The 20,648-nt window shown below is 37.3% G+C and overlaps 1 protein-coding gene across 1 annotated transcript; it reads left to right on the forward strand.

Annotated features, from left to right (window-relative positions):
• The first annotated feature begins 6,287 nt into the window (after positions 1 to 6,287).
• Positions 6,288 to 20,132, forward strand: LOC138322665 (dentin sialophosphoprotein-like). The gene is given in 6 exon segments (XM_069266681.1): positions 6,288 to 6,623; positions 12,421 to 12,602; positions 13,319 to 13,537; positions 13,698 to 13,844; positions 14,063 to 16,222; positions 16,224 to 20,132. Coding segments are annotated over 6 exon segments (5,280 nt in total). The 5' UTR covers positions 6,288 to 6,568; the 3' UTR covers positions 18,741 to 20,132.
• Positions 20,133 to 20,648: the final 516 nt, after the last annotated feature.

Here is a 20,648-nt window from a genome sequence, read left to right on the forward strand (position 1 = left end):
ACATTTACATATGGGTTTTATCATAGTTGTTAGTACAAACATTTACATATGGGTTTTATCATAGTTGTTAGTACAAACATTTACATATGGGTTTTATCATAGTTGTTAGTACAAACATTTACATATGGGTTTTATCATAGTTGTTAGTACAAACTTTTACATATGTGTTTTAATCATAGTTGTTAGTACAAACATTTACATATGGGTTTTATCATAGTTGTTAGTACAAACATTTACATATGGGTTTTATCATAGTTGTTAGTACAAACATTTACATATGGGTTTTATCATAGTTGTTAGTACAAACATTTACATATGGGTTTTATCATAGTTGTTAGTACAAACATTTACATATGGGTTTTATCATAGTTGTTAGTACAAACTTTTACATATGGTTTTATCATAGTTGTTAGTACAAACATTTACATATGGGTTTTATCATAGTTGTTAGTACAAACATTTACATATGGGTTTTATCATAGTTGTTAGTACAAACATTTACATATGGGTTTTATCATAGTTGTTAGTACAAACATTTACATATGGGTTTTATCATAGTTGTTAGTACAAACATTTACATATGGGTTTTATCATAGTTGTTAGTACAAACATTTACATATGGGTTTTATCATAGTTGTTAGTACAAACATTTACATATGGGTTTTATCATAGTTGTTAGTACAAACATTTACATATGGGTTTTATCATAGTTGTTAGTACAAACATTTACATATGGGTTTTATCATAGTTGTTAGTACAAACATTTACATATGGGTTTTATCATAGTTGTTAGTACAAACATTTACATATGGGTTTTATCATAGTTGTTAGTACAAACATTTACATATGGGTTTTATCATAGTTGTTAGTACAAACTTTTACATATGTGTTTTAATCATAGTTGTTAGTACAAACATTTACATATGGGTTTTATCATAGTTGTTAGTACAAACATTTACATATGGGTTTTATCATAGTTGTTAGTACAAACATTTACATATGGGTTTTATCATAGTTGTTAGTACAAACATTTACATATGGGTTTTATCATAGTTGTTAGTACAAACATTTACATATGGGTTTTATCATAGTTGTTAGTACAAACATTTACATATGGGTTTTATCATAGTTGTTAGTACAAACATTTACATATGGGTTTTATCATAGTTGTTAGTACAAACATTTACATATGGGTTTATCATAGTTGTTAGTACAAACATTTACATATGGGTTTTATCATAGTTGTTAGTACAACATTTACATATGGGTTTTATCATAGTTGTTAAGTACAAACATTTACATATGGGTTTTATCATAGTTGTTAGTACAAACATTTACATATGGGTTTTATCATAGTTGTTAGTACAAACATTTACATATGGGTTTTATCATAGTTGTTAGTACAAACATTTACATATGGGTTTTATCATAGTTGTTAGTACAAACATTTACATATGGGTTTTATCATAGTTGTTAGTACAAACATTTACATATGGGTTTTATCATAGTTGTTAGTACAAAACATTTACATATGGATTTTATCATAGCTGTTAGTACAAACATTTACATATGGGTTTTATCATAGTTGTTAGTACAAACATTTACATATGGGTTTTATCATAGTTGTTAGTACAAACATTTACATATGGGTTTTATCATAGTTGTTAGTACAAACATTTACATATGGGTTTTATCATAGTTGTTAGTACAAACATTTACATATGGGTTTTATCATAGTTGTTAGTACAAACATTTACATATGGGTTTTATCATAGTTGTTAGTACAAACATTTACATATGGGTTTTATCATAGTTGTTAGTACAAAACATTTACATATGGATTTTATCATAGCTGTTAGTACAAACATTTACATATGGGTTTTAGCCGAGAAATGTAATTGTATCAGCCTGACACTAGATGGCACAGCTCTGCAACATTCAATATCTGTCAACTGAAACTCCAAATACTACCAGACCAACTTATACCACCATACGTGACACCACGCTGAATATGACGAACTGGTTGTATCTGCTGTCTGGGGTAATTTGTCCCGCCACAGCTCTGCAACAATTAATTCAGCACGAATAAACTGGGGATTACTGCCTCCAATTTTAATGTGTTAAGTGACATTATTTAAACCAAGCACGAACTATGTGTAATATTGTATATATGAACTACAGGGGCGACTGGAAGCCGTCTCAAATTACAAAAGTTTCATAGTGAATGAGAACTGTGAATATGTTCTTAAGATTGAGGAGAATGACAATTAAATTACGTTTAGCATGGAACCATGCAAGTCAAAATATATAAATGCTACCAGTACTTGTGTAAATAGACTGTACAGTTTGTGTTTTAATGCTATGCGCAACCGGAAGTGAAGTGACAGTTGAAACTGTAACCAGTAATTAAATGACCACGATGGATCTTCACAAGCCAGAACTAGCTTACAGCGATCCGACCACAGCGATACAGCGGACTATGGTAAAGTGCAGAGCAAGGTAACATGTGCCCCGCCTTTCAGTCGCCGCGATAGCCAATGAGTGGCCCTGTTACTTATGGCGCTGGGTACCTCACAGCATCATCCACCTACTGTGTGACCTTATGTCCCATTGAGCAAGCTTTTACATCAGCGACGCTCTCAACACTTGTTGAATTTTGTCAGTAAATGATGTCACGGTAAAAGACAGCCACCCACTACCCAGAGTAGACGATACTCGAGATACGCTCTCTGGTGCTACCTGTTCTCCTGTTGACAGATGGATGTTGCAGAGAAGGACCGAAAGAAAACCGTTTTTGTAACAGGTTACGGTGGTTTCTGGCAATTCAAGGTGATGGCATTCGGTTTCTGCAATGCTCCTGCCACGTTTGAGGGATTAATGGAGCATGTTTTGACAGGTTTCACTTGGAAACTTTGTTGAGTGTATCTGGATGATTTTGCAGGTACATTTGAACAAGAGTTAGAACATCTGACGCAAGTATCGGACCGCGTGCGGATTGCTGGTCTTAACCCCATTCCCAAAAAGTGCCATCTTTTCTTTAGACGTGAAGTCTACTTTCTTGGTCATTTGGTTTCTGGAGACGGCATTGCGACGGAACTGGAGAAGTTCGCGGCTGTCCATGAATTTCCAACTCCACAGTGCGTCAAGGATGTAAGAAATTCCCTAGGAATGAGCTCATATTATAGACGCTTCATTCCAAACTTTTCAACTATTGCCAGGCCACTGCATCAGTTATAGGAGTCTAATACGTCTTTGAATGGACTGATGCACCTGAATCTTCATTTGAACTCAAGATCAGAATGGTCTCCGCACCGATCTTGGCGTTTCCCGGGAAGGACGACCTTTTTCTGGATACTAATGCCAAGGATCCCGGTGTAGACGCAGTACTTTCTCAAGTCATGGAAAACCAGAAAAGGGTTATCGCTTATTTCAGTAAATCCCTGAGCAGGCCTGAAAGGTCCAACTGTGTGACCCCACGATAATTACTCGCCCTTTTAAAGGCTGCAAAGCAATTTGCTACCTCTATGGTCGCCATTTCAAAGTGCGCACCGATCATGGGCACTATGCTGTTTGAAGATTTTCAAGAGCCCGGAAGGCCAGCTTGCTCGGTGGATTGAACTTTTATCACCGTATGACTTCTCTATCGAGCATTGGAGGGGAAAGAGTCATATGAATACTGATGCTCTTTCCAGGAGGCCCTGTGCGATTACGTCATGTTCACATTGTGAGAAAGCCGATGCTAAATACGAGGTTCAGGATAACATGTGTAGCGTTGCAGTTTTGAGTCAGGTTACATCCCCTAGTAGTTCGAGGGATGGTCCAAATAACCATACTCTTGGGCTTGCGCGATCAGTCGACGAAGGGGTGTCATTAGGGAGATTACAACAGTTGCAAGGTGATGATAGAGTCATAGGTGTTGTCGTAAGTTGGAAGGTGACAAGACAACGACCTTCATGGGAGGACATATCAGATCTATGTGTAACATTTTATGCATGTCTGTAAATACGGATTTTAAACACATACGACTATATTTACATTTTCACTGCAGTCCCACTATGTAACCTTACCAAGCGCAGTTGGCAGTCATATATACTATGATCTTCAATTGCATATTATAACGTCATTATCATTGTTGCGTCACAATATTCGTGTCAGCGATCACGGAAAACAGCTGTTCCAATAGCTGTTCCATCCTTAACGATAAAGAATGATTAATTCACTATAGCTGCAAAACCCCTTGGTATGTCAACATGAAATTGTAACCAAATATAAATATAAGCATTGAAAATCTTTCAGTTGGCATTCATAACCAATATTAATGCCAAATGGACAGAGGCAAATCCAACATGAAACGCTTGCTTAAGAGTTATCGTTGTATTTTGCGTGAAGCACATTAAACGAGCCCATCATAACAAATATGTTGACAATCGATATTTGTCACAATATGTTTATTTGACACGCTAACGAGTATTTATTGTATATCTAGCATGCAAATTACGATAGTATGAGTTTATTTTAATTTCAATATTCAAAACACGAAAATAGAAAATATGAAATATTTTAAGAATAATGGTCGCTCCCCTTCCAATGCATACATATCCGTGTGTGTATACGTATACTGCTTAATGTAAGTATTCCTAATACTGGCTTCTGCAACTATGAAACAGTTGGATTATCACACTCAATTGAAATTGTTTTTGGATGGAAGAAGAACTTTAATCATAAAAGGTAAATGATATTTACTAAACAATGAAAAATATCAATCAGAAACTTATCTTTGTTTTTGTACCCAGAAGAATTTTCGTCAATGTAATGATAATTTATTAATAAGGTATCATGAAACTTCCCTGATTAATGCTTATTTAATTATTAAAATTACTTCATTACATTGTAATTGTATAGGCTTTAATTTATCATAATAAATAGATGTTGATACTTCTGAATACTTACTATCATGACAAAATAATTGAATGATTATCTCCCTTTTCTAACAACATACATTCCCAGCCCTTTTCATAACTTTTGACCCCAAAAATCTAATTCCAAGCTGTCTTTTCCCATATGCTACCATTGTATAAAATTTGAATAAATTCCGTTGGTGTGTTCTCAACTTATCATCCGGAAACTACAATTTTATCATCTGGAAACGAATTTTTCAATTAATCTATATTTAATAACAGTGACCTTTGAAGTTGACCTTTTTGACCCAAAATTCAATTCCAAGATGTATTTTCTCATATGCTACCAATGTGTGAAGTTTGATTAAAAAATGTTGATGTTTTCACAAGTTATCGTCTGGAAACGAAATTTGGAAAGGCAGACAGACAGAAGGAAACAAACACTATAGTCTCCTCCGGTTTCACCGGCAGGGGACTAATAAGATCCTCCTGCCATCAATACATTTGTCTGTCTGGCTGGGAATTGTATTAGAACCGTTTTAAACTAGTGACGTTTTGCATGCACATACAGTATACAAATCTGCATGTTTTGTTCGAAAACAACGAATGAACATTTTTTTCTCAAAACGTTGTTCAATGATCCTAAAAGTAGATGATATGACTATTTTTGATGATTGAAATCCCTTCATATTCTAGTGATGTAATTTACAACCACCATTTGCATTACAAGGTGAAAGGACTCGATGTGTATGCATTTGTGAAGTCGAATCATGCCAAACAAATGTTTCTTGTACCTGCTATAGTAACTAGTAAACATAAAGGCATGGTTATTTGGTACAGAAATATGACGAACGCTGTTGACTTGTTATAATGGTATGTACATTTATTCGCATATTTTACCAACAATTAACGAGTTAATAGTAATACCCAATGTGAGCTCTGATGCATACACACTTTTTATCAACCAAGTTATATTTCAGTACACCTATGAAGTGATATCATATAAGCGTGCAAAATATCACTGGTTTAAACAGGGGCTAAATCCTTAATATACAATGGGTTTTTATACTTTACCGGTAGGTCACCGAATGAAATAAAATATTTGGTGGGCATCATTACAGGACGTCATAAAATCCCATCTCTCAGAACAATACTGATTCAAATTACACTGATGATGTGTAAATCGTATGAACAACACATATCGCCCTACTTTCTCTTTGGATGTCGTCGGGTTGTAATTTATTATTGTATTATTTTCTACCTATTAAATACCGTTACGTGTCCAATTGAGGAAATAGAGCCAGACAGATACTATGGGACATGCGTGTATACACTGACAGATAATGTAGGTCGGTTATCTATGACCGAACAGACTTATATATATATGTGTAGTACAACAGCCCCTCGCTCTAACTAACAAGTCGCTATTGACGGGTGCAGACCTGCTATTTAAACTTATATATTAAGGAAACCTATGCAATACACCAGGTGGTGTTATAAATAACCTAGTCGTCACCCAAAAACCTTCAGTAACGATCTACTTCTGGAAACTGACGTCTCCTACCGGAATATCCACAACAGCTGTCAAAAGACACATGGATAAGTAACACCGTCCCCCACGGCATGTAGACCCGCAGATTTATAGTACCTACGTATATACGCCTTACATCATGGCGTCCACTCGAGGAGGCGGAAACACCCGGATTCCTAAGAGGAACAGATCAGGTAAGCATCGAGGGAAGTTAAACTGTGTCGTTTTGTTGTTGAATGTTATCATACACTGATGGTGTCTACCCGGACACACTACGGCTGATTTTGATATGGAGAAGATTCCAAACATAAATAGAAACCAGACGTCACGTTTCAGATTTTTGTTGTCAAAATATGGAATCTGTATGAGGAAGGTATATGCAGCTAGAGATAAGCAAACACCTATTTATTTAATGACAAGGAAATTGTTGACGGGAAACAATTAAGTGGTTGACCAGGAAGATGTAACGACACATATATGAAAATGAAAGAAGAAGAATTTGTGGAAATTCCTTAGAACATGGTGGTCTGGCTTACGGCATGACGAAATGGTAGATGGCGTGACAACGAATCCCAACTCATTGGTATCACAATGATGATACCCTTCCAGTAGCGGAAGTCTCGGAGGATGGCTTCTTATGACAACGCTCAACTATTACATCGATCATGACATTTGCACAAGTCTTGAGCAATAACCATTATTTGTATTATTGCTGCTATTTATTTATCGTTGCTTAAGCCAATGGATTATTTCGATAACTGGTTCTGCTTTTAAGTCATTAACTATCATTTGTTGCTAGAGCAATACTACAGTATCTATTTATAGGTATTTTGACTGGCCCCTATATTACTATTTTTTGTAAAGAAACAGGTATTGTGTCGGGATAGTTGTGTGAAACATTTGTTTTAAAGTGACAAAACAGCTATGGCATTGCGTGTAGTGTATTTATGTAGAATAGCTAGACTATTGTACAGTCCGATAATTTGGTGAAACCATTTAAATGCATAAAAAAAAGAATCAGTGTTTGGTATATTTTTTACATTTCTTCATTGTTAACAGATGACGTATTGTGACCTGCTGACACTTCCTAGTTATAGTGATTCACATATGGACGAATCTCTCTTTACGAACTATACGAACGGTTTAATTTCCCACTGTGTAGTGTTTGAAGTGGTTGTCTGTAATTTAAGTGGACGTTTGTAAACACATTAATATAGGGCTAACTGTGCTGCACTATTTTGTGCTCAAGTATATGGTTAAAGTGAATAGTCGGGCAAAGAAAACCAGTCTAAATGCGTTCATTGGCCTTCCAAAAGTTCTCACATATTAATACGACGGTCAAGTTCTGTTTAGTTTCCCAGTTCTGACCATTAAAGTAAAGAAAAGTTGAAAGCATTGAAAGCGAGGCTGCGTGGGAATGTAACCACGGACATAGTGAGCCGGGAGGACGTTTTAGAATTTCCATACTTTAAATTAATTTCTTCGTACGCAGACAGATTTTGACGAGAGATTTTATTTTTCCATTTCATAAGAAGTTATACTGGATACATTCACACTATTTTTACCGACTTAAGCCATCCTTGCCCGACTGTTCACTTTAAAAGAAAAATGAACGATTCCGAATATAATGCAGATTAATTGCTGCTTTTGAACTTTAATAAATGTAAATGTATGAAATAGTTTTATAAAGTTTATGACCAATATGGTCTAATTAAAAAGATTGTAAAACATTATCTATATGACTGCAAGTCTTCTTTCCCTATATTCATATTTTAAAATATTAAATCAAAATTTATAATCACAAATACCGTGGTTTCCTCGAAGTGCTTAGTCGTTTTGATTGAAAACATGTATCATACGTTGCTTTCTGATCATATAAAGTTCATGGCCAAAGTACAATGCGACGCTCTGTGTGTCTGGTAGTGGTAGCGATATCAGATTTGTCTTTGTAAAGACAATATTTGTTATGGTCACAACTGTTGTTATATAATATCGTTTATTCAAATACAGCACTTCTACATCATCCTAATAGAAGACCCTGCTTTGTTTTACTACTAGACAATCCTTTTAGAATTTCGGAATTCGAAGAATGAATTCAAATCTATAAGTCAATATACAAGTATTCATGCCTGGAAATACTGAAAATTACAACCTCGATTTTTCATCAAAAAGTCAATTCTGTTTTCATTCTATTAAAAAATATTTTTACTAAACATAATATCATAAAAATATAACGTATTTTTTTAATAATCTCTTAATTATGAATGCAACAAATGTATGGCCTAACAAAGAATAATACCGCTGTGGTACAGTACTATATAATATAAATTGTCTGTTTTAGCTGTTTAATTATAGAATCTTATCTGGTCGTGCACGTGACTTTGAGTTCACACAGATAAAGTAATGTATGTGATCAAAGGAGATAAGTTTTGTAAAGACAGGTCTGTGTGTGTTGGACGACTATCGTTATCGTAAAATCAAATACTACATGTGCCTAGGTATAAGGTGTAGGGTCCAAGGGACAGCATTGTAATATCAAATACTACATGTGCCTAGGTATAAGGTGTAGGGTCCAAGGGCACAGCAATTGTAATATCAAATACTACATGTGCCTAGGTATAAGGTGTAGGGTCCAAGCGCCAGCATTGTATTATCAAATACTACATGTACTAGTATAAGGTGTAGGGTCCAAGGCACAGCAATCTGTAATTATCAAATACTCATGTGCCTAGGTATAAGGTGTAGGGTCCAAGGGACAGCATTGTAATATCAAATACTACATGTACCTAGGTATAAGGTGTAGGGTCCAAGGGACAGCATTGTATTATCAAATACTTCATGTGCCTAGGTATAAGGTGTAGGGTCCAAGGGACAGCATTGTAATATCAAATACTACATGTACCTAGGTATAAGGTGTAGGGTCCAAGGGACAGCATTGTAATATCAAATACTTCATGTGCCTAGGTATAAGGTGTAGGGTCCAAGGGACAGCATTGTAATATCAAATACTACATGTGCCTAGGTATAAGGTGTAGGGTCCAAGGGACAGCATTGTATTATCAAATACTACATGTACCTAGGTATAAGGTGTAGGGTCCAAGGGACAGCATTGTAATATCAAATACTACATGTGCCTAGGTATAAGGTGTAGGGTCCAAGGGACAGCATTGTAATATCAAATACTACATGTGCCTAGGTATAAGGTGTAGGGTCCAAGGGACAGCATTGTAATATCAAATACTACATGTACCTAGGTATAAGGTGTAGGGTCCAAGGGACAGCATTGTAATATCAAATACTACATGTGCCTAGGTATAAGGTGTAGGGTCCAAGGGACAGCATTGTAATATCAAATACTACATGTGCCTAGGTATAAGGTGTAGGGTCCAAGGGACAGCATTGTAATATCAAATACTACATGTGCCTAGGTATAAGGTGTAGGGTCCAAGCGACAGCATTGTATTATCAAATACTACATGTGCCTAGGTATAAGGTGTAGGGTCCAAGGGACAGCATTGTATTATCAAATACTACATGTACCTAGGTATAAGGTGTAGGGTCCAAGGGACAGCATTGTAATATCAAATACTACATGTGCCTAGGTATAAGGTGTAGGGTCCAAGGGACAGCATTGTAATATCAAATACTACATGTACCTAGGTATAAGGTGTAGGGTCCAAGGGACAGCATTGTAATATCAAATATACATGTACATATGGTACCTAGGTATAAGGTGTAGGGTCCAAGGGACAGCATTGTAATATCAAATACTACATGTACCTAGGTATAAGGTGTAGGGTCCAAGGGACAGCATTGTAATATCAAATACTACATGTGCCTAGGTATAAGGTGTAGGGTCCAAGGGACAGCATTGTAATATCAAATACTACATGTGCCTAGGTATAAGGTGTAGGGTCCAAGGGACAGCATTGTAATATCAAATACTACATGTCCTAGGTATAAGGTGTAGGGTCCAAGGACAGCATTGTATATCAAATACTACATGTCCTAGGTATAAGGTGTAGGGTCCAAGGGACAGCATTGTAATATCAAATACTACATGTGTCCTAGGTATAAGGTGTAGGGTCCAAGGGACAGCATTGTATATCAAATACTCAATGTCTAGGTATAAGGTGTAGGGTCAGGGTACACCGTTCCAAGGCAGCATGTATTCAAATACTCTGTATAAGTGTGGTCCAAGGCGCATTGTAATATCAAATACTAATGGTAGGTATAGTGTAGGGTCCAAGGGACAGCATTGTATATATCAAATACTACATGTGCCTAGGTATAAGGTGTAGGGTCCAAGGGACAGCATTGTAATATCAAATACTACATGTACCTAGGTATAAGGTGTAGGGTCCAAGGGACAGCATTGTAATATCAAATTACTACACATGTTAATACTAATGTGCCTAGGTATAAGGTGTAGGGTCCAAGGGACAGCATTGTAATATCAAATACTACATGTACCTAGGTATAAGGTGTAGGGTCCAAGGGACAGCATTGTAATATCAAATACTACATGTCCTAGGTATAAGGTGTAGGGTCCAAGGGACAGCATTGTAATATCAAATACTACATGTGCCTAGGTATAAGGTGTAGGGTCCAAGGGACAGCATTGCAATATCAAATACTACATGTGCCTAGGTATAAGGTGTAGGGTCCAAGGGACAGCATTGTAATATTAAATACTACATGTGCCTTGGTATAAGGTGTAGGGTCCAAGGGACAGCATTGTAATATTTAATACTACATGTGCCTTGGTATAAGATGTAGGGTCCAAGGGACAGCATTGTAATATTAAATACTACATGTGCCTAGGTATAAGGTGTAGGGTCCAAGGGACAGCATTGTAATATTAAATACTACATGTGCCTTGGTATAAGGTGTAGGGTCAGCAATCAGTTCAATAACAGTCTGTACATCATTCAAACTCTAGTTCCTCTGATACCATTGCTATAAATGTAATAATATAATTAGACATGGCGCTTTTTAATCGTTAGGAAGTCTTTCTAACACACTAATAAAGAACATCAAATGCACACACTTTTCAAGTATCAAGTGATCGTTATTGCCAATACTAACATTTAAAGATTTTGATTCTGAAAACATTAAGCAGTGAGCGTATTTGAATAATATTTACATTGTACACAAGGTAGGTGACGCTAGATAACGCAGGGATTTAAGTGTATAACTAACTGTTATATACCCAAGTTTTACGTAGACAGTAAATCGAATATCGTTAAATACACATAAACATGAGCATACCTTCATTGTCATTTATACTTTTCGTGGAAATGCTAAATTTAGGATTCTCTGATCAAACACCGAGAATTAAATTGGAGCTGCGCTTCCCTGATGGAGTAAACTGATTGTCTCCAAAACATTTAAAGTTGTGCCTGGATTTGAGTTTGACAATAATGGCAAAGCCATTAACCCTAATTACAAATGTACATGTCATGATATAAATACAAAGCTGATCTGATTAGCTGTCATTATCTCCACCATATTCAATAACGTCTGTTCCATACTCTACCGTTAGACCTATTCAAACTGACAAAGAACGTTCCAGTCAATGCTCTCTCGTCTATCGTCTCACGTTACACCTACAAAGTGTGTACACAGGAATCGACTTGGGATACCAATAATGGCATTGTATAATAGTTCCTTGCATGGTGCATTCATTACATTTCTACTTATTATATGAAATAAATCATATCATTAAATGGAAATACGTAGTTGCTTTGATGTGGCATTTATAATTCAGATAATGGAAATAATTCCATGGAAGAAATCATTGTAAATAAAATAATTTAAAGTGTAGCCTCCACTCAGCCATAATTGTTGTATATTGAATCGATACACAATATTAAGTACATTTATAAGTTTGTTTTAGCAAACTAAGATATAGTTCGCAATAGACACTGAACATATATGGTAGATGTTCGGTTGGACAACTATAAAGCTTCTCCTCTTCTATTATTTTAGAACTGATGGAGTTCATCCGCCTTGATTCTCCTGATGCCAAGGAGATATTGCGTGAATCCCAGCGGACGAACCTGATAGAGAAGGACACAGAACGGATCTTCCGTACAATATCTATGTGTTTGGTCCGCAACAACGAACTAGTCAGGCGGTATGAGAGGAGGAGAAAATCCCTCAGAGACCAGGTAAACTACCTAAGGTGGTGGGAATACCATTAAACTAAAAGACAAATAAATAAATAAATAAATTGATTAGTACATTACAGTTAACCGGGACTTTAATCTGGTCATTAAATTGTTTTATCTTAATTTATTTTGCAACTATGCGGTGACAGATTAGATTTCCAGGCCATAAGTGAGAGGGGGCCTGAAGATAGGGCGTTAGAATTGTACCTGCTGCCTCTATTGCATGAGTGCAAAGACGACTACATTTAGGATCTTCTGTTTTATATTCTTCCTGTATGATTTTCTCCTTCCTATTGTCTCTCTTGACACCACCTCACGTGAGGAAGCCTCTGGGTTCTGTCCCTTGGCCGAGAAACACCATAATCTATGAAAGTGGTAGTTTCTACTCCTGCCTCTGGAGTGGGACAACTGGTTTGCCCGTTGTCAGTATGATGTGATCGGGTTGGGTGTGCTAGTTTGGTGTCTTAAGTGAGAAAGCAATACAAAAGGACAAACGTTCCACTATTGCAAGGAGAAACAACACAAATATACCGCAGACTTACAAAACACGAACACAAACACTTCACACACGCAATACACCGCATACATGGGAGGCCGTCCTTAAATGTCCCTGGCTTTTAATAGGTTATTTATTGATTTAATCAAACAAAATTTCAAGTAAGCAAGATATCCTATAATTTTGTGAAATTAGATTATAATGATTAGAAATTTTACAGGGCAGAAAACCAAAGGAACTGGAAGACAGATTGTTATTTGCTGAAGAAACGTGGCAGAACATTCAGAAAATATGCAGATCCGGAGCCAATTGTGAAAAGGCCAGGAACGTCCTTGGCGACAGCCAGTTTGGTCTGCATCTCAACAGAAACTACGACATACTGTTAAGATACACTGCTTGCGCAAAGACTGATGACGTCCGGTTCCTGTTAGTCTTCAAGGTACGTTTTCACAATGTTCAGAATGTTGAGTGTACTCAATAGTTTGGCTTTGATAATTAAAGATGTAAACACCATGAACCATTATTGATTAAGTTTAAAGTCGTGATAAAATGAATGAATTTAATATGTATGTATAATACTAAGCCTTTTTTTCTTGAAGGCTATGTTCGGAAAGGTGAAATCAGTCACACCGAATATGGCAAAAGACAATTGCACCATTGAACCAACGCCTAACTACGACTCACATATTTCCGTGACTAAACCGGATGCGGAAATGGGAATATGTGATGCGCAAGACCATAATCTAGTAAGTATTGAAAAACGTTAAAACTGAAATCAATAAAGATAAATATTTACCATAATAATTTTATACAAATCCTCTGCAAGTTTTGGTTCCAAAATACATTCTACAGTAGTTTTGCGAACAAGCGTAGCACCTAAGAATAATACGGTATACTTCTGCTAAAAGTAAATGTTGTGAAGCAAGTTCCATAACACATTAAAACTAAACGTATTATTTTTCAGGCCTATCTTTATGAGTATGACGAGGAAACGACACTGCCTATCATGTCCCCGTCACAGATTTTACCCTTCGCCGTCATCAGCCTCGAGAGAACAGCTCAGAAAATTATTGGACCTTTACGCACACCGTGGCCAAAGATGAGGAATAAAAGACGAGTATTATCTAATCCTTTATTAAAACATCAGCACAGCGAGGAGGCACAGCACCAGTCGGTGTACCATATGGAAACACAGTTTAAGGCTATGGAAAAAACGGATAACATCGAAGCTTTTACGAAAAATGGGGACAATACTATTGGAACGGACTGTTTAAAGAATGTACCCGGATCTGAATCGAATAATAACGGAAATCGAAAACTACCCCGCCGATCATCCAGGAAAGTTGTCAGTGAACGGTCAAAATCGCTAGGACAAAATGACTCGGATTTACAAGAAAACTTGTGGGACCCCCTCCTTGAACCAAGGTCTTCGGATAAAACAAATGAGTATTTTGAAACTCAAATTTCATCTCAAAACAAGAATGAACCCCCATCAGATAACCAAAGCGAAACATTAACTCAAAATCAGAATGAACAATCGCCTAAAAGTCAGAAAATCAAATCGCCTCAAGGACAAAGTGACTCATCGCCTGAAACCCAGGGTGGTTTTACGCAAGGATCATCATCTGAGAAGTCGCTGATCATTCAACGATTACACGAAATAGAAAAAGAAATCCATTCCAAACAAAGAAAACTTCGAGAATTGAGACAAAACCGTAGCTCTTCAGCTAAGTCTGCAGACTCCGTAACGTCTGAGGAGGACGCAGTGGTAGACGATGCGGTTAGTGACAGCCTATCGTCTCCAAAAGTGTTGGAGTCGTGTGATGAAAGTGAACAACCACTTGACCTCAGCAAAACAAGCACAGTCATTTACGAAAGAGATCATAAAGAGGTAAAGACGATGGCGACGACAACAGATGTCGTACACATGCTATCACAAAGTAATATGGCAGTAGTGGACCAAGATAAAACAAACCAACAAAATCCTCCTGTTAAAACAGTCCACAAAAAGGTGTCACAGCCACAAATGTTAAACAATAATAGTGTTGTAGATACACGACCAGATGATGAATGTACTGACGAATTAAAGCTAAAAATTGAGATTTGTTCAGAAAATGGAAATTGTGAACCAAATCGTGATATCCCTACACCAACTTTGGATGAACCACTTGAATGGATGGATGCCACTGCATCTCCTTTAGTATTAACGGAGCCACAAACATGTAACAGGAATAAACCTAGTGGTGTCGATGAGTCTATGGAGGCTAAGGAAACCAGTACAGGAAAGAAGGATAATATACATGATCTACATCTAAATAGCACGGGTCCTGATTATGATGCCAATAAACATGGAAAAGATGAAAACATACAGACAAAGAAATTTTCCAGTTTCTATGAAAAATATATGATGATAAAGAAGCATAGAATCGGTAACCATTTCAACAATGGCAATAAACCAGGTGTATCTGTTGATGTTCGCCAGGAAGACGCCATTATCAAACGTGATATGACACCGACGCTTCTCTCCGAAACCAGAAGCTCAGATACGAATCATCTACCTATTGCAAAATCCAGTATATCAGATCAACAAAGTACTGAGAACAAAGAGCAACCAAACAACACAGTAGGATTTTCGTCGGAGGTCAAATTGCCTTTATTTCAGAACAACTACATACCGCTCAATCCAAGAGATCCTAGAGTTAGAAAACGTTCATCGTTAGATAAGGAGTTCGTCAATAGTAGCGTTCCAGTTCTTCAAATGAATGGCGCCGAACAAGCGAATTCAGAAAATGAAAACGAAGCTTGTGTTCTCAACGACAATGAAGTTAAACGCCATGCAAATGAACGGGATAAAAGAAATAGTAATGATAGCAGCAGACGTGAGAAAGGTAACGTTGTCGGTTCCAGTGGCAAGCAGGAGTCTGATAGTGATAGTAAACATTCAATTATGGCATGTTCCACGTGTGATAATCACAGTTCGTCATCGTGTGGCGAGGAATCTAAACCAACTTTCAGTAAAATGCAAGATGACACAGAATCAAAGAGTAATCAACCACCTATTAAACATGACCATGTTAAGGACCAAGTACAGTTATCATACCCACAGGTGAAGGAATTGTCGCCCTTACAGTGTCGAAAAGCCCTTACAGTGTCTTGGTATTACAATCAATGAGATTAGGAAAAATGTCACAGAATCTGACAATAATCAAAGTTTATTTGTGACAAACTCTCAGAATGAAGGAGATATGGAAGTCGAAAATTCGCAAAGACTAATCGATAATCAGAATCAACAGGCGATTTCTACAATTGTGACCGATCGTGTAGACCGACAAATCGACGAGAGTACAACCATGAAAACACCCACGGTGATCGAGGTGAACTACATGAATACACAGCAGGACGAGAAAGGAGTCGTTCATGACTCGAGTTCATATGTTTTCAATATAAAAAAGGAACAAGAAAACGAACCAGCTCCAAGACTTCAAGATGTCGACACATCACGCGAAAAGGAGATCGAAGCATCCAATGGGCACAACAAACATAAGTCAGTGTTAAGTGTATCTCGTCCAGACATAGATACCTGTAGGTCCGAGCAATTCGCCCAAACTGATTTCATGCCCAAAAATCGCGGTTTTTCATCGTATTTGCCGGGTGCGGGTTTACAATCTGATTATAGAATATTTTCAGAGACCCTTTTTCAGGATGTTGAAGCAATCAAGGACACTACTTGTAAACAGATAGAAGAACAACTACAATCAGCACAATCCGCAGTGAAAAAAGAAGCTGTAGAAGCTGGTAATGAGCAGGAAATGCCGGTCGATAAAAATGGGGAGCAAACAGCGCGAAATGTCACTGGGCAGGCTGACACCAAAACTACATCTACTGCATCATCAGATTGGGATTTAAGTCAACAAATAGATAAAACATTGGCTCAAATCAAGAATGAATCCTGTACGTTGAATCAGCCAAAGTCACAAAGCAAAGAAAAAGAAAAAAGTTCAGAGAAAAAGGGGGCAGAAGCTGACAAATCCAAATCTCAGAGAACAACGTCTATAAAACGACACAGCTCTGACAGAAGTAGAAGTCGGAGTGAAAGTAAGACTGCGTCCGCACATTCCGATTCACAAAGCAAACAAAACCGCTACAGGCCACGAGAGGTGTCACCTATTCGTGATCCTTCATTTGTGCCATTTCACCAAAAGGGCAAAATCCTGACTGAATATTTTAGACGTAGGAACAAAAGTCTCGGTTTGAAATGGTTCGAAAGAAGACGATCGCCAATCGGTTTTAGAGCACGTGCTATCCAAAAAGCTAAAATCACACTGTTCAAAAAACTGCCTGCGAAAAAGCAGATGCACGACACACGTGTAGTCAAAATCGAAAAGAAAGATTCAAGTGACAACGATCGGCCCTCTTGGAAATCAGAACCTCAATATAAAAAGCCTTTTATCAGAAATTCTGTAAGACGGACATCTGAAAGCAAATTTCCTGAGAGGGGAGTACGTTCTATGACAAGCAGAAATATGGTAAGACCATGGCATAGAACCGGCACCGCACATCCAGATAACTTGATCATAGATAGGCATGGCATGATTATTACTCTGGATTCACCAAGCAAAAAGTCACGGTCTCGATCGAGATCAGGATCACGATCTCGTTCGAGACCGCGGTCGAGTTCGCGACCTCGAAACGACTCGAGAACATTTAGTAGATTGCGGGATGACTCAAATTTGCACAGACGTCCTTATGCAAGGAGTTTTGAAGAACGAAGACCGGTAGTTACAAGTCCTGCTGAACCCCCAACGTCTGAAGCCACTTTATCGAAAGCTATGACGTCACTCCTAAAAAGGGTCTTGTTTGATGGCCCACGAAATGACGGAAGTACTGAAGGTAAAATGGCAGACATGATTTTTGAAATGGTAAAGAAGAAGGTGTCTGTAGATAATTATGAAAAACCAGCATTCGACAACGTAAACTTCAGCGATACGCGTGGCTTCAATGATATGCCTGCAGATATTTCACCAGATCGCATGCAGCCTGTCCGATCTGACCTCTTGCTAGATCGGTCAATGTCGAGAGAACGGTCAAGGTCAAGGGATCGGTCAAGGAGTCCAGTGAGGTACCAAAACTCATGGGACCGAAGAGAGGTGTATATCGATAGAAAACAACCGGGAAATTGTGATGACCGGGACTATTTTGAGCAAAGACGAGCGTCAAGTCCGGACAGAGACGAACGGGAGAACCGTGGAGACCGATATAACGACCGGTCAGAAAAACGATTCGATAGAATCGCCAGGAATACGAGTACAGCGCCTTTTAGAGACAGGTTTGATGGACGAGGTCGAGGATGGAGCAGGGGCCGTGGAAGGTGGAATTCATCGCGGGACCATTTCAGCAAACCATATATACGGAATAATTACAGCATTGATCGCGACAAACCATCGTTTCAAAGAGATTCGGATATGCACTCTTCAAGATCATATGCCTCCCGCGGATCTCGCTTGAAAACTGGAAGTGAATTTTCTTCCAGACGAAACTTTCACAGTTTTTACAGTAGACCCTATGGTAGAAAGTTTGATAAATACTCATCGGACATGAAGTCTCATTCAAGAGATGGAATAAGAGGCGGCAGCAGGGATTAAATCGTCGAATTGGGGAAAGGATGGTGGGATGTTTATTAATTGCTATGTTTTTTATCTGTCAGTCTACGTCAACCCCTCATTGATCGCTTAATTAAACATTCGGGTGCATCGTTCAGATTTTAACATTTCATATCTAACTCGTCTTAAAGGTATCAAAATCAATCTAAGAAATAAACATCCAATGAGGCAGATTGTGAGAGTCATTGGAACTGTTTTGAATTCAAGTTCGTTGTCATAGTTATGGACGGGTTTTACTGGAAGGAAAGTGAATGTCTTCATTATTTTCTCAGCAACAAGTAAGGTCTGTATTGAAGCTTTAGTCATGATGTCCTCAAAATATGCCGTTTTAATATCTTTAGTAATAAAAATAATAAATAAGTGTATTGTTCAGGTGACAGTGAAATTGAGATATCTTCGCGATTACCTGTTATGTACTCATTTAACGTAAACAGTCCATTCAAAAAGTCTGAGATAGCATCCCATTTATTTCATTAACTGATTATTTTCAAACGACAATCTTTCCATATTTGGGGACTGTAATCGAAACGTACGATAATGGATTATAATATATACCAGCTTTACCAAAGGCTTATAGAATATCAAATTATGGTAAAAATAATCAAATGGGCTAAAATAACAGGAAAGTTACATTACCCACGCTAATAAATATCAGTTCCCTTATTCGCTGAATTAATTTCGAAAATCGAACTTTTGTACTCAATGTCCACAGTAGGTTGAAGGTAAGTGTTCTAACACAGCATCATCATATTCAATCATTTCTACAATAGGTCATTAGACAATGGGTTATCAATACAACATGTGATCTGTGTGATGTGTGACCACGTGATGACAAAGGTCACACAGATAAGTCGCATACCGAGAGATAGTGTCGACATACCGCTAAAGTTAGCTCATCATATATAACCATCATGGGTTGACGTATATCTTTATTTCAAGTAATGAACGACCTTCCTTTTCCCAACCAGTAAAACAACTACAATTTGTACGGCAGTTCAGAAGTCTATCTAGCTGACGTCCATGATCCTGTTGCATTGATTGTTTTTCTTCCTATTGCGCATCATCATCCATTATATGTTCATAACAAACATCGATAATGACAGTAAATATCAGTAAGGCAACACAACAACTGTTTTACAAACCATCGTCAATTGATATCAATAATTGCATGTGCAATGAATTAAAATTCTGAAACTGCTGTCTCCCAGTGTTGTTCATTGCTAGTGAATTATAATACATTTAAGTGGTAAGTATCGTATATTTCAGCTCAAATGCAATTATGTGATTCCTTATGTGTAAACACGTGATGGGTGTTAGTGTTTGACTAAACACCTTAACAAATGACCACAAGGCAGTAAACTCTAACACATTTTACTTGTTGTTGCTGTCGTCCTTTTCTACCCATTCCCAACACAGTTTCACTACTGTATGGAAATAATTTATGTATGGTAGATAGCATAATTTTATGACGTCATTTCACTATGACTAAGAAGAGAATTGCTTTGTTTCGAACAAAAATGCTTACAAGTGAAATATATTGCAATGGAAATGCAACTAAATTATATAAAGTAAGCGCTAGATAATTGGCACTGTTTTGATTGTTTCCTGACAAAAATTAATTCTAAGAGCTAACGTAAACTAACGTAAAAAAACAACTTCATTTGCAACTTTTTGTCATTGGTTATTATCAAAATGTTGACTTTTATAGTCCTTCTGGCCACTAGGCCGAGGAACGGCAAAAATGCGTGCTCCACGTTGAACATCACATGGAATGTAGGGTTTACAATTACATAATCACGGGGACTGGACATTACACATTGACAAGGAAGGTAACTACATTACAATAGCTATATAGGTACCATGTCAGTATGATTACAGTCAATATTATTA

The sequence above is a fragment of the Argopecten irradians genome, chromosome 5, assembly GCF_041381155.1.
Source record: "Argopecten irradians isolate NY chromosome 5, Ai_NY, whole genome shotgun sequence".
Taxonomy (NCBI): Eukaryota; Metazoa; Mollusca; class Bivalvia; order Pectinida; family Pectinidae; genus Argopecten; species Argopecten irradians.